Here is a 14,321-nt window from a genome sequence, read left to right as displayed (position 1 = left end):
AGTCTAGTCTATAGTCTAGTCTATAGTCTAGTCTATAGTCTAGTCTATAGTCTAGTCTATAGTCTAGTCTATAGTCTAGTCTATAGTCTAGTCTATAGTCTAGTCTGTAGTCTAGTCCATAGTCTAGTCTATGTCTAGTCTATAGTCTAGTCTATAGTCTAGTCTATAGTCTAGTCTATAGTCTAGTCTATAGTCTAGTCTATAGTCTAGTCTATAGTCTAGTCTATAGTCTAGTCTATAGTCTAGTCTATAGTGTAGTCTATAGTCTAGTCTATAGTCTTGTCTATAGTGTAGTCTATAGTGTATTCTATAGTCTAATCTATAATTTAGTCTATAGTCTAGTCTATAGTATAGTCTATAGTCTAGTCTATAGTCTAGTCTATAGTCTAGTCTATAGTCTAATCTATAGTCTAGTATATTGCCTAGCCTATATTCTAGTATAAAGTCTGGTCTTTATAGTCTATTTTGTCTATTGTTTAGTCTATAATTCAGTCTATTGTCTAGTATTAAGTCTTAACTACATTCTACCGCATAGTATAATCCACTGGCTATTGCCATTATTAAGGAAGATAACACTTAAATTTACTTCAATTAAGTGAAGTCTTTAACACCCCTGATGCTTACAACTTAATTGTTACAAGCCCTAAAAGAAACCAATGATATCATAATGTGTCTTTAAGCATAAAAATGCGTTAATACATAGCGTTTAGATCACATTAAACAGCAAAGACAACAACAGCTGGTACTATATCCAGACAAGATAAGCAAGTTGTATCTTATAGATGTGTGTGAGCATGTGTTTCTGCTAGCCAACTGAAAATACACAGGCAACTAGCAAAGCCAGCTATTGATAGCTTTTTTTGAATTTAGCAGATTGTTTTATAGAAGAAGCTTTGTTGTGTTGTTTTTTTTTTAAGAAGCCAGCACCACAACAACAAGAAGAAAAAAAGATGCTACTTACTCTTCTGGACAAGTGTGATCTGAACTGATGAGCAAAAGAAGAGAGCAAGAGCGTTTCAGACAAATGAAATAAATCTACAGCAACAATATACAAGCGATATATAGAGATTTTGCGCGTTTAATGTTGATCTTCTTCAATCGGTCAAAGTGTCTTTCTTAGCTAGCGCCACAGTTGTCGCCCAAGCTTAAAACCAAAAACTTACTCGTCACATTTGCTAGGGGTATATATAGAAAATCTATAAGTTTTAAATGTTTAGTTGGTAACCCACACTCGAACTTATAAAAAGTGCAAACCAACAGAAGAGGAAACTCATTCGCTTCTTCTCCTACAACACATTTAGATTAAAAGCGTTTCTGTTTCTGCGTTTTGTTTTTTTTTCTTCTTAAATTCTTGGGATATTTGCCTGCTTGTGATTGCTGCAGCTGTTTGTGTGTTTGAAAAGAATATTGAATCGTACAAATTCAATTGGCCATATTGAATTTTGATACGATTTTACAAGAAAGTCATTAAAGGATTAATTTAATAAACAAAAAAACTCAAGGATTATTTTTGTTTAAGAAATATTAATTTCGTTTAAATTTGTGCTCAAAAATGGTAATAATAAAATATTAGAAAAAAAAAATGAATAAAAATTTAAATGCAAGTGATTATAAACAATTATGAACTGAAACTGAAAAAATTTAAAAATATTTAAAAACCTTTAAAATGAAAATAAACTAAAGACTGTTTTGTGATTAGCAAAGAAAATCAATATTGATTTACAAATAATATTCAAAATATGTCTCTAACTACTGTGCAAACTTATGTTGACATTTAAAAAAACTACGAATAAAAATTATTTAAACAACAGCTACAACAACAACATGAAAACAATATTATTTTATCTTTACAACAAAATGTTTTTATAGCAAACAAATAATTACAACAACATTTGTTAAATCATTGAAATTATTTTGTATAAAAAAAAAATCAATCATTTAGCAATTTTTCCAAACGAACCCAAAAAAAAAAAAAAAAATCGTAAAAAGAAAAATAAATCATTAGATTCAACAGATCATGATGATGAACACGAATTAATGTAAACTTTGCTAAAAGTGGTTTTTATTAAATTTTCCAAAGTGTTTAAAATTTGAAAATTGTTGTGCAAATTATATTTTGCAAATTATTTAAGTGCTTATTTATCGATTGAGAAGTTATAAAAAAAATATATAAAAATAAAAAAACAACTTTATAAAATAATAATGATAATTTTGAGAAATTTTAAAAATTTTTATACAGCATTTGTTCTCAGTTCAAAATGCCAACACAAACTTGCTGATCATGAACTCAACACAGAATTTACAAAAAAAAAAAAATTAAGAAAAATTACATAAAAAAATATTTTAAATATTTTATAATTTTTTTTTAAATTTGTGACGTATTAAAATGTTTAATTCTTTTGAAGTACAAAAAATTTCAATTTACCATTTTTGATATGCAAGATTGAAAATGATAAAATATACACTGAGCAAAAACAGCTGTTATTAGTCAACTATGGATTTATATTTTTAATTACATTGGAGTTATTTGGCAAAAGTTAGAATTATCTAATAACATACGTTTATGGCCTCTTGACTATAAAAAGTCTAGAAAAACATTGTTTTACACAGATGCATTTGACTTGATTTCTAAACTTTTTCGTTTAAAAACGAAATTAAAATTGTCAAATTTTCTTCCCAATATTCTTCAAAAATGGAGGAGAAAAGACCGCCATCACTCAACTGATAATTTCAGTTCTTTCCAAATATTAACTTTCCAAAATTAAAATCAGAACCTAAATTGCTGCATTCGATAACGATCGAAAGGAGACCCTCGTTTTCTTTCTTTAAGTTGATCGATATACATATAACTGCTGCCGAAATCCTTGCAGAAATACTGAATGTTCATAATTTTTCTTACCAAATGCTCTATCTAGTTCAGTTCGGTTCTAGTTCAGTTCTACTTCAATTCTAGTTCAGTTCTAGTTCAGATCTAGTTCAGTTCTAGTTCAGTTCTAGTTCAGTTCTAGTTCAGTTCTAGTTCAGTTCTAGTTCAGTTCTAGTTCAGTTCTAGTTCAGTTCTAGTTCAGTTCTAGTTCAGTTCTAGTTCAGTTCTAGTTCAGTTCTAGTTCAGTTCTAGTTCAGTTCTAGTTCAGTTCTAGTTCAGTTCTAGTTCAGTTCTAGTTCAGTTCTAGTTCAGTTCTAGTTCAGTTCTAGTTCAGTTCTAGTTCAGTTCTAGTTCAGTTCTAGTTCAGTTCTAGTTCAGTTCTAGTTCAGTTCTAGTTCAGTTCTAGTTCAGTTCTAGTTCAGTTCTAGTTCAGTTCTAGTTCAGTTCTAGTTCAGTTCTAGTTCAGTTCTAGTTCAGTTCTAGTTCAGTTCTAGTTCAGTTCTAGTTCAGTTCTAGTTCAGTTCTAGTTCAGTTCTAGTTCAGTTCTAGTTCAGTTGTAGTTCAGTTGTAGTTCAGTTGTAATTCAGTTGTAGTTCAGTTCTAGTGCAGTTGTAGTTCAGTTGTAGTTCAGTTGTAATTCAGTGGTAGTTCAGTTCTAGTTCAGTTGTAGTTCAGTTGTAATTCAGTTGTAGTTCAGTTCTAGTTCAGTTCTAGTTTAGTTATAGTTTAGTTTTAGTTTAGTTCTAGTTTAGTTATAGGTCAGTTCTGGCTCAATTCTAGTTCTGGTCTAGTTCAGTTCTAGTTAAGTTCTAGGTAAGTCCTAGTTGAGTTCTAGTTCATTTTTAGCTGGGTTCTAGTTGAGTTCTAGTTCATTTCTACCTGAGTTCTAGTTCATTTCTGTTCTAGTTCAGTTCTAGTTCAGTTCTATTTCTGTTCTGTTCTAGTTCTGTTCTAGTTCTGTTCTAGTTCTGTTCTAGTTCTGTTCTAGTTCTGTTCTAGTTCTGTTCTAGTTCTGTTCGAGTTCTGTTCTAGTTCCGTTCTAGTTCTGTTCTAGTTCAGTTCTAGTTCTGTTCTAGTTCTGTTCTAGTTCTGTTCTAGTTCTGTTCTAGTTCTGTTCTAGTTCTGTTCTAGTTCTGTTCTAATTCTGTTCTAATTCTGTTCTAATTCTGTTCTAGTTCAGTTCTAGTTCAGTTCTAGTTCAGTTCTAGTTCTGTTCTAATTCTGTTCTAGTTCTGTTCTAGTTCTGTTCTAGTTCTGTTCTAGTTCTGTTCTAGTTCTGTTCTAGTTCTGTTCTAGTTCTGTTTTAGTTCTGTTCTGTTCTAGTTCTGTTCTAGTTCTGTTCTAGTTCTGTTCTAGTTCTGTTCTAGTTCTGTTCTAGTTCTGTTCTAGTTCTGTTCTAGTTCTGTTCTAGTTCTGTTCTAGTTCTGTTCTAGTTCTGTTCTAGTTCTGTTCTAGTTCTGTTCTAGTTCTGTTCTAGTTCTGTTCAAGTTCTGTTCTAGTTCAGTTCTAGTTCTGTTCTAGTTCTGTTCTAGTTCTGTTCTAGTTCTGTTCTAGTTCTGTTCTGTTCTGTTCTGTTCTGTTCTGTTCTAGTTCTGTTCTAGTTCTGTTCTAGTTCTGTTCTAGTTCTGTTCTAGTTCTGTTCTAGTTCTGTTCTAGTTCTGTTCTAGTTCTGTTCTAGTTCTGTTCTAGTTCTGTTCTAGTTCTGTTCTAGTTCTGTCCTAGTTCTGCTCTAGTTCTGTTCTAGTTCTGTTCTAGTTCTGTTCTAGTTCAGTTCAGTTCAGTTCTAGTTCTAGTTCTAGTTCTAGTTCTGTTCTAGTTCTGTTCAAGTTCTGTTCTAGTTCTGTTCTAGTTCTGTTCTAGTTCTGTTCTAGTTCTGTTCTAGTTCTGTTCTAGTTCTGTTCTAGTTCTGTTCTAGTTCTGTTCTAGTTCTGTTCTAGTTCTGTTCTAGTTCTGTTCTAGTTCTGTTCTAGTTCTGTTCTATTCTAGTTCTGTTCTAGTTCAGTTCTAACATTATGTTTCATTATGTAAAGTTTTTAGATTAACATCACCAATCCGACATCATTACCAGTAGCTCAAATAACATTACCCCTCTGCAATTTTTTACATCCGCTTGAAACTCTTCTTCAAATATATATTAATCGTGTTTAATTCATTCAGTTAATTAATCACCTTCAGTTAAAATGTTTTGTTTCACACACCGACATAATTATGCATAATTTCTAATATAAATTAATTTATTTTCAATTACCAACTTTAATGTCCCTTTCAAATCATCTAATTTGAATATTACAGCAATTCTGTTTTTGTTACAGTGTATTTTATTTACATCTTTCTTAACATTTGACACTTGTTAATGTTTTTTACGACACTTGTCATAAGTGTTTTTTCATCTTCTTCTTCTACGTCTACTCAATTGTGTATTTGTGTAAAACAATACCCAGTAGTGTTTTAAGGGGACAGAGTTTTGCCTTCTGTCTCCAGTCGTCACTTTAGTGTGTCTAGCTATTAACCAGGTGTCACTTTAGTGTCGCTGAGTAATGTAATAAAAAGCCATTTTGAAATTTTTTCTGATCTTTACCTCAGAAAGTAGTTCTTCGAGTAGTTCACCTCTGGGTCCATTGTTCACTTGTTATCGATGTGAAATGTGCTCGATCTTTGTAGGATCATAGACTTTGATCTCTATCTAATACGGAATTAGGTTTTCAACATCCAATGATATATAAAATCACTATTTCTAGGCGGTCACCTCGAACTGCCGGGTATTTATACAAAAGTCTGTGTTGTTTTTTGATTTTTCTTTTCAGTTCGTGTGTGAGCATCTCACCTATTTTTGAGTTTTGTTAAGAGAAAAATTAATGTTGTATATATATATATATATTTTTTTTAAATTTTATCTTCATATTAAGTCTGACATTTAATTGACAGATTTAGGCAATTAGTCAAAATGTTGCTGTTTTCTCGCCTTAAAGCATCTGTACCTAGTTTGATTTTTTTTTAAATACCCAGTTTACCTTAGAATATTTTCAAAGATTTAGTTGGGTTTTAATTTTGTTAAAAAAAAACATATAGATTTTTATGAAATTTGAAAAAATGAAGAAGCAATCAAGTTCTAATTCCCACCAGACTAATAAGAGATTTTAGTTTTTTCTTTAGTATTAGAAAAAAAAAATGTTCTTTACTTTTAGACTTGCAAGTTTTTGCACGTTCTTAGGTTGTAGATTTTAAATATGGATTTTTATAGTTAAAGCTGTTTTCAATGACTTTGATGAGGTTAATTAATTACTTTAGTTTATGTTTTGGAGGATAGTTTTCTATGTAAATCGATACTTTTATTATTTTTGTAAAAATAATATAATACAAAACTTAAATCGAATTTTAATTTTGTTAGAAAATAGTTCAGAATATCTTCAAAGAAGTATTTTGTAAATACTTATACAGAAAGTCCAAACATTGCTCGGTGCACGATCGTAAATAATCGACTTTTTAAACAAACAAAATTATTATTTTAAACCTTTTTGATGCAAAAGGTCAAAGTTCAGTTATTATGTTTGAAAATTTGGGAAAAGTGTATTTTTATAAACGATTGAACTGCGCTTAGATATCTTGAAAGCTGGATGTGATGGAGGAATTCCGAGATCTGATTAGGTACAAAGGTTGCTATAGAGGTCAAACATTTTTCGAAAATGTTGCAAAATATTTTGAAAAATATGAAAAGTATAAAAAACAATTAAAATATGGTAAAGATTACAAGGTCACATATAAGGTCAAAGGTCAATTATTATAAAAATTTTCCTAAAATTTTGTAAATCTAGATTAAGATTAAATTTTTTTTTTAATTAGTGGAAAATTGTTAAATATTTTAATATAACGAAAGGTCACTGTAGAGGTTAAAGTTTAATTATTATAATGGTAAATATATTCTCCGAAAATAATGGGAAATATTTTGCTACTGTTGGGTTTATAGAAAAAAAAAACTTAAAAGAATATTAAAATAATTAAAATTCGCTAAAGATTTACAGGTCATATAGAAGAGATCAAAGGTCAAATATTGTAATGTTTGTCATTGTCACTGTATAGGTTAAATATTCTTTAAATATGTTGCAAAATATTTTGAAAATTATGAAAGGTTAAAGAAAGAATTACAATATGCTAAAGACTAAGAGGTTACAAAAGAGGTCAAAGGTTAACTACTTTAAAATTTTTTAAAAATATTTTCAAAAATTTCAGAATATAGATTAAAATTAAAAAGTTTATTGAAATAGCGAGAAAATGCTATATAGATTGGAATATAACGAAAGGTCACTGAAAAGGTTAAAGATTAATTATTACAACGATGGATGTTTTCATCGTAAATAGTGGGGGAAATATTTTGCAATTTTTGAAATTTTAGATAAGAAAACTTAAAGGAATATTAAAACAATTAAAATACGCTAAAGATTTAAAGGTCACACAGAAGAGTGCAAAGGTCAAATATTGTAATATTTGTCATTTCCTGTGCAAATATAACAAATTTTTAGAATCTATATGAAAATTTTATTAACCAATATATTAATGAATGAAACACGTGTGCAATCTTGCACATTTGCACAAATGGCTGCATTATTTAGAAGAAAACAATTAGTTTAAAATGATCAGTTCAAATATGCGATCAAATGTGTCAGTGTTGTGGAAGTAAAATCCCACACAATTTGTGACAAATTCAATGTAAAATTGAAAATGCACAGATTGCACAGTTTGCGAGGCTTTTGAACGTTTATATGAAAACTCCTATTATAAAATTTTGGTTGTAATAAATGGAAAATTTATTTAGGTTCAAAGGTCGCTGTAAGAGTCAAAAATTCTTCGAATATGTTGCAAAATATTTTGAAAATTTTAAAGGACTGTAAAGGTCAAATGTCAATTATTTTTATGGTTGATATTTTTTTCGACAATCTTGCCAAATATTTTGCAAATAATAAGAATCTAGAAGAAATTTTAAAGAAATATTTAAATAAAAAAAATTTTTTGGGAATTTAAAGGTCACAGAAGAGGTCAAAAAGCAAATATTATAATAATTGAAATATAGTTTAGAAATATTTAAAGTTCTTTAAATCTAAATGGCATTTTAAAAGTATTTTGAAATCGTGAAAAATTCCCTTAGATTTTAAAATATCAAAAGGTTGTATAGGTCAAATGTCAATTATTTTAACGATGGATATTTTTTTAAAAATTTTTTTTGCAAAATAATGTTGTATATTTGAAAGGGAAAATTTAAAGAAATATTGAAAAAATTAATTAACGATTTGAAGGGCACAGAAGAGGTCAAAGGGCAAATATTTTAAAAAGTTGTAGTTCTAGTTGTAGAAGGAATCTTAAAACTATTGAAATTCACTAAACATTTAAGGCTCTCTTTAAAGGTCAAAGTTTAGTTGCTTTAAGATTTTTAAGTTTTCTGGCAAATATTTCAAAATATATTACAATTTTAGATAATTTTGATGAAAATTTATAGGTTTAAAAAAAAAACTTTATGCTTTGGCTTAAAGCAAACATATTTTGAAACTGATTCAACCAGTGTTGTATACTTTTTTCCTTAAGTTAGGAATCTTAAAAAGTTTGGGATTGTCCAGCAAAAACTTACATAGAAAATTAAAGTGTTAAAATGCTAAAATTTATTTACACAATAGTATTTTAAGTAATGATATTTAAACGATAATGACACTGGAGGCAAGTACTTACCACGCTCGCTTACAAATATGGAGTTAGATAAGTACTTACTACAATCGCCTGCAAATAAGGTGTTAAGTAAGTAGTTTAGATTTCGAAGAGTATACGTCCAATGCGTCCACTAATAGTTTTCACAAAATAAATGTTCTAGGCTTAAAAGTAAGTACTTACATATTATATTATGTCATTACTAAACTTCTTCTAAGTAATGCAGACGGTATATAGTAGTCATTGAAAGGTATATTGTTAAGTAAGTACAAGTCATTACCATGTTGTTTCTGTGTACAACTGGGAAATCAATCATGTTTTCAATATTAACTAAGGAAGAAGTAATAATTCTCTGTTTGTTAAGGTTTTTTTGAAAACAAGAGATCGGTTCTTGAAATTTCCGATACTTTCTTTAGAATGATAAAGTTGAAAAGAAACGAAAAGAGAATAACGTTATCAAATGTAACATACCGAAGCGGTATTATCTTTAAACAATAATTTATTTTATATAGGAGAGCGAAATAAATTACATAACTGTATAGAACCCATAAGTAGCGTTAGTAGTAGTAATATCCGGCTTAAAACTAACGTTTTTAGTTATATGGGAAGTTTACTTAACTTCCGTTAAAGATGCGAAGAATTACGAAATCGGATATATAGTTCCAAAAACTGTATAAATTAAAAATTTTGAGAAACGAAACATTTCAAATGAACTGCGTAATGTGATCATTTAATGAACAAGTTTAAAATTGATTATATTTGAAATAATCTTCAAAATTTGTTAAAAACTTTTACTTTTTTTTTATTTAAATCTATAAGAAGAACAAAAAACATAAAAATACAATGATATGATTTTTCAAAAGATTTCCGGGTATTTAATTAAAAGGGTTTTAAAATTTATATATTCATTTCAATATGGTTAGCATATAAAATAGCTTTAAGCTAAAATAGCTAGAACTTAATTAGCATTAAGTTTTCTATTAAACAAAATACACAGAAAAAAAGCTATAAATTATTTATATATTTTTGAGAAGCTAAAAACAAAAGCTGTCTAAATAACAAATAAATTAAAAAAAAAAATACTAAAAATTTAATAAATTAAAGAAGATGTCCTTGAACTAATTATAATGACATAATTAATAAAGGCTGTTAAATATTTTTGATAAATATTTTTTTTTAACAAATTAAAAAAAGTGATTAAATTATAAATAATTAAACCACTAATTGAGGCTTCTTCCTTTAGCTTAAAAAAATTTATAAATTTTTTTTTTATAATTTTTTTTTTTTTGCCAAGGTAACTTAATAATTATCACTATTAATATCAATATCTTTAGCTGGGGGTTAGTATTTTTTTATAATTTTATTAACATTTACTTAATTGTATATCAAATTTCTATAAAATCTCTGCAACAAGAAGAAACCGAGAAAAAAATACAAATTAATTTTATACACAATTTAGCTAAATAATTGAGATAAACCGCGTGAAACCTTCATTTCAAAAAAAAAAAAAAATAATATATAAAAGTAAAGAAGAAGACAATAGGTTTATTAACATTGTAACCAAAGCAATAATTACAATTATAATTATTTAAAAAATTAAATATAAAAAAATTTTTGCCAAAAAAGCAAAATTTAGTTATTAATTAGTTTAAAAGATTTGGCCAGTGACAGCAAATAACAAATTGTTATAAATTTGTTAAAAACCCATAATTAACAAAAACATATTTGTTTGCACAGTAGTTGGTTAAAGAAAATTTTTAAAATATTTTTCTACAAATTATTTAACATTTTCTACTTTTTTTCTTTACAGAGGAGCGCATTTATTTTGTTGACGCTGTGCGTCATTGGTATTTATGCCGAAACTAATGATGAATTCCTTGTGGTATGCTATACTTAATAACTTTAACCTTTCTTACTACTTTTGCAGGTTTTTTGTAACTAATTTTAATTTCTTTTTTTTAAATAATATTTAGAGAAAAATTCGTGAATCCTTTGAAGGTTACAGCTATCCTCCACCTGAACAGCCATTCACTTATCCTCCACCCGTAGTTAGTACTCGTGCTCCTGTCACTACTACTCGTAAAGTAGTTGTACCCTCAACCTACTTGCCACCCACCAACAAACCACAAACACCAGCTACAACCCGTGCTACACCTAAGCCAACAACACGTGCTCCTGTGACAACACCTAAGCCCACTACCCGCGTGCCAGCTACTTATTTGCCACCCACAAATAAGCCACAAACTCCAGCTACTACACGCGCTACACCAAAGCCCACTACTCGTGCTCCAGTGACCACACCTAAGCCCACTACACGTGTGCCAGCTACTTACTTGCCACCCACCAATAAGCCCCAGACTCCTGCTACTACTCGCGCCACACCTAAGCCCACAACTCGTGCTCCAGTAACCACCCGTGCTACTCCTAAGCCTACTACTCGCGCTCCAGTTACTACACCTAAGCCTTTTGTGCCCTCAACTTACTTGCCACCCACCAATAAACCACAAACTCCAGCCACCACACGTGCTACTCCTAAGCCCACTACTCGTGCTCCAGTGACCACACGTGCTACTCCAAAACCCACTACTCGCGCTCCTGTTACAACTCCTAAGCCTTTCGTGCCATCAACTTACTTGCCACCCACCAACAAACCTCAAACTCCCGCTACTACTCGCGCCACACCTAAGCCTACTACTCGCGCTCCAGTGACCACCCGTGCTACTCCTAAGCCAACCACACGTGCTCCAGTTACTACACCCAAGCCCACAACCCGTGTGCCAGCTACTTATTTGCCTCCCACCAACAAACCTCAAACTCCCGCTACTACTCGCGCCACACCTAAGCCTACAACTCGTGCTCCAGTAACCACCCGTGCTACTCCTAAGCCTACTACACGCGCTCCAGTAACTACTCCTAAGCCTTTCGTGCCTTCAACTTATTTGCCACCCACCAACAAACCTCAAACTCCCGCTACTACTCGCGCCACACCTAAGCCTACAACTCGTGCTCCAGTAACCACCCGTGCTACTCCTAAACCCACCACACGTGCTCCAGTAACTACACCTAAGCCCACTACACGTGTACCAGCTACTTACTTGCCACCCACCAACAAGCCCCAGACTCCTGCTACTACTCGCGCTACACCAAAACCCACAACTCGTGCTCCAGTGACTACCCGTGCCACACCTAAGCCAACAACTCGTGCTCCAGTCACCACTCCCAGACCCACTCAGCGCAGTACTCCTGGACCAACCTACTTGCCTCCTGATGCTCCTGCTACTACCCGTGTCACTCCAAAGCCCACCACACGTGCTCCCGTCACAACTCCTCGTGCTACACCTAAACCCACAACACGTGCTCCAGTGACCACACCCAAGCCTACTACCCGTGTGCCTGCTACATACTTGCCACCCACCAACAAGCCACAAACTCCTGCCACCACCCGTGCTACACCAAAACCAACAACTCGTGCTCCAGTGACTACACCTAAGCCTACTACACGTGTGCCTGCTACATACTTGCCACCCACCAACAAGCCACAAACCCCAGCTACTACTCGTGCTACTCCAAAGCCCACTACCCGTGCTCCCGTAACAACTCCTCGTGCTACTACTAAGCCTACCACACGTGCTCCAGTTACTACTCCTAAGCCTTTCGTGCCATCAACTTACTTGCCTCCCACCAACAAGCCACAAACTCCTGCCACAACCCGTGCTACACCAAAACCTACCACACGTGCTCCCGTTACAACTCCTCGTGCCACTCCTAAGCCAACTACTCGTGCTCCAGTGACCACACCTAAGCCTACTACACGTGTGCCTGCTACTTACTTGCCACCCACCAACAAGCCTCAAACTCCTGCCACCACCCGTGCTACACCAAAACCCACAACTCGTGCTCCAGTGACCACACCTAAGCCTACTACACGTGTGCCTGCTACATACTTGCCACCCACCAATAAGCCACAAACTCCAGCTACTACTCGTGCTACTCCAAAGCCCACTACACGTGCTCCCGTAACAACTCCTCGTGCTACGCCTAAGCCTACAACACGTGCTCCATTCACTACACCCAGACCAGTTGTAACTACTCAAAGACCAACTGTCGGACGCACACCAGGAAGTACCGCTGGTCCTACTTACTTGCCACCCACCAACAAGCCTCAAACTCCAGCTACTACTCGTGCTACACCAAAACCCACGACCCGTGCTCCAGTAACTACCCGTGCCACACCTAAACCCACTACTCGTGCTCCAGTCACCACTCCCAAGCCTACAACACGTGTGCCAGCTACTTACTTGCCACCCACCAACAAACCACAAACTCCTGCTACAACCCGTGCTACTCCTAAGCCCACTACCCGCGCTCCCGTTACCACTGCGAAGCCAACTAAACCTACATTTGTGCCTTCAACCTACTTGCCACCCACTAACAAACCTCAAACTCCAGCTACAACCCGTGCTACACCAAAACCCACCACCCGTGCTCCCGTCACCACTCCGAAGCCAACCACTCGCGCTCCAGTCACAACTCGTGCCACTCCGAAGCCAACCACACCCAAACCATTCGTTCCCTCGACTTACTTACCACCCACTAACAAACCTCAAACTCCAGCTACTACACGTGCTACTCCAAAGCCTACTACCCGTCCTCCAGTAACTACCCGTGCTACACCTAGAACTACCAAGCCCACTTTCGTGCCTTCAACCTACTTGCCACCCACCAACAAGCCACAAACTCCCGCTACTACCCGTGCTACTCCTAAGCCCACTACACGCGCTCCAGTGACCACACCTAAGCCCACTACACGTGTGCCTGCTACCTACTTGCCACCCACCAACAAGCCACAAACTCCAGCTACCACTCGTGCCACACCTAAGCCCACTACTCGTGCTCCAGTGACCACACCTAAGCCCACTACACGTGTGCCAGCTACCTACTTGCCACCCACCAACAAACCTCAAACTCCAGCCACAACCCGTGCCACACCCAAGCCCACTACCCGTGCTCCAGTCACCACCCGTGCCACACCTAAACCCACTACTCGTGCTCCAGTCACTACACCCCGTGTACCCCAAACCCCCGCACCTACTGAGAAATTCGATGGTTACAAATATCCCAAACCAGCAGTTCCCTTCAACTTCTAGATCTAGTTCAGCTATTGTGAATACTGGTGATAAAATTCGTTACTAAGAATAAAAAACCATCACTGCCCTTTTTTTTGTGTAATTTAGCCAAGTTTTATTAATTTTAATTTTAAACAAACTCGAGTAGAGAATGCAGGAGAAACAAAAAAAAAAAATAAAACAAGTAAAACATTTAAGTAATTAGTAGTTGTCTAGGGCTAGATGTATCTAGTCAGTTTATTTTTGTTTATATATGAAAAGGAGAAATTAAAGAAGAAAAATAAAACAAGAAACTCAAAAGTCGTCTCAACGACTTAAAAGAAACGAAATGAATGCTAAACAATGCAATAATTAAGAATTTTTTTTATATTAAATAATTATTAAATCTAAATGCATTTTTTTTTAATGTCTGAGAGAGAAGTAAATGCATTTGAATATTTTAAACTTTTTTTATATATATTTTAATTTTCTTTTGAAATTATATTGTAAGAATACGAATAATATTTTTGGAATTATCTTGGAATTATAACAATAGCTTTCCCAACTGTCCCCACTGTCTTTTTACCAATTATTTATGTAATTAATGTAATTAATAATTTGTAATTTCAAGTTTGTTTTTTTATTATTTTTTTATTTTT

The 14,321-nt window shown here is 33.5% G+C and overlaps 1 protein-coding gene across 1 annotated transcript; it reads left to right on the top strand.

Moving 5' to 3' along the window:
- The first annotated feature begins 1,118 nt into the window (after positions 1-1,118).
- LOC119614525 (mucin-2) lies at positions 1,119-14,018 on the top strand. The gene is made up of 3 exons (XM_037970647.1): positions 1,119-1,555; positions 10,368-10,439; positions 10,531-14,018. The coding sequence occupies exons 1-3, from the start codon at positions 1,553-1,555 to the stop codon at positions 13,702-13,704; spliced, it is 3,249 nt and encodes a 1,082-aa protein (XP_037826575.1). The 5' UTR covers positions 1,119-1,552; the 3' UTR covers positions 13,705-14,018.
- Positions 14,019-14,321: the final 303 nt, after the last annotated feature.

This window comes from Lucilia sericata, unplaced genomic scaffold, assembly GCF_015586225.1.
Source record: "Lucilia sericata isolate MDLA Ls3-8-SP2 unplaced genomic scaffold, ASM1558622v1 Contig003020F_arrow, whole genome shotgun sequence".
Classification (NCBI taxonomy): Eukaryota; Metazoa; Arthropoda; class Insecta; order Diptera; family Calliphoridae; genus Lucilia; species Lucilia sericata.
Note: the sequence above shows the minus strand (reverse complement) of the source record. Positions and strands in the feature narration are given on the sequence as shown.

Coding starts and splice junctions, on each gene's coding strand:
- LOC119614525 (XM_037970647.1), top strand. Junction 10,440..10,530: donor CTAATGATGAATTCCTTGTG/GTATGCTATACT, acceptor AATAATATTTAG/AGAAAAATTCGTGAATCCTT.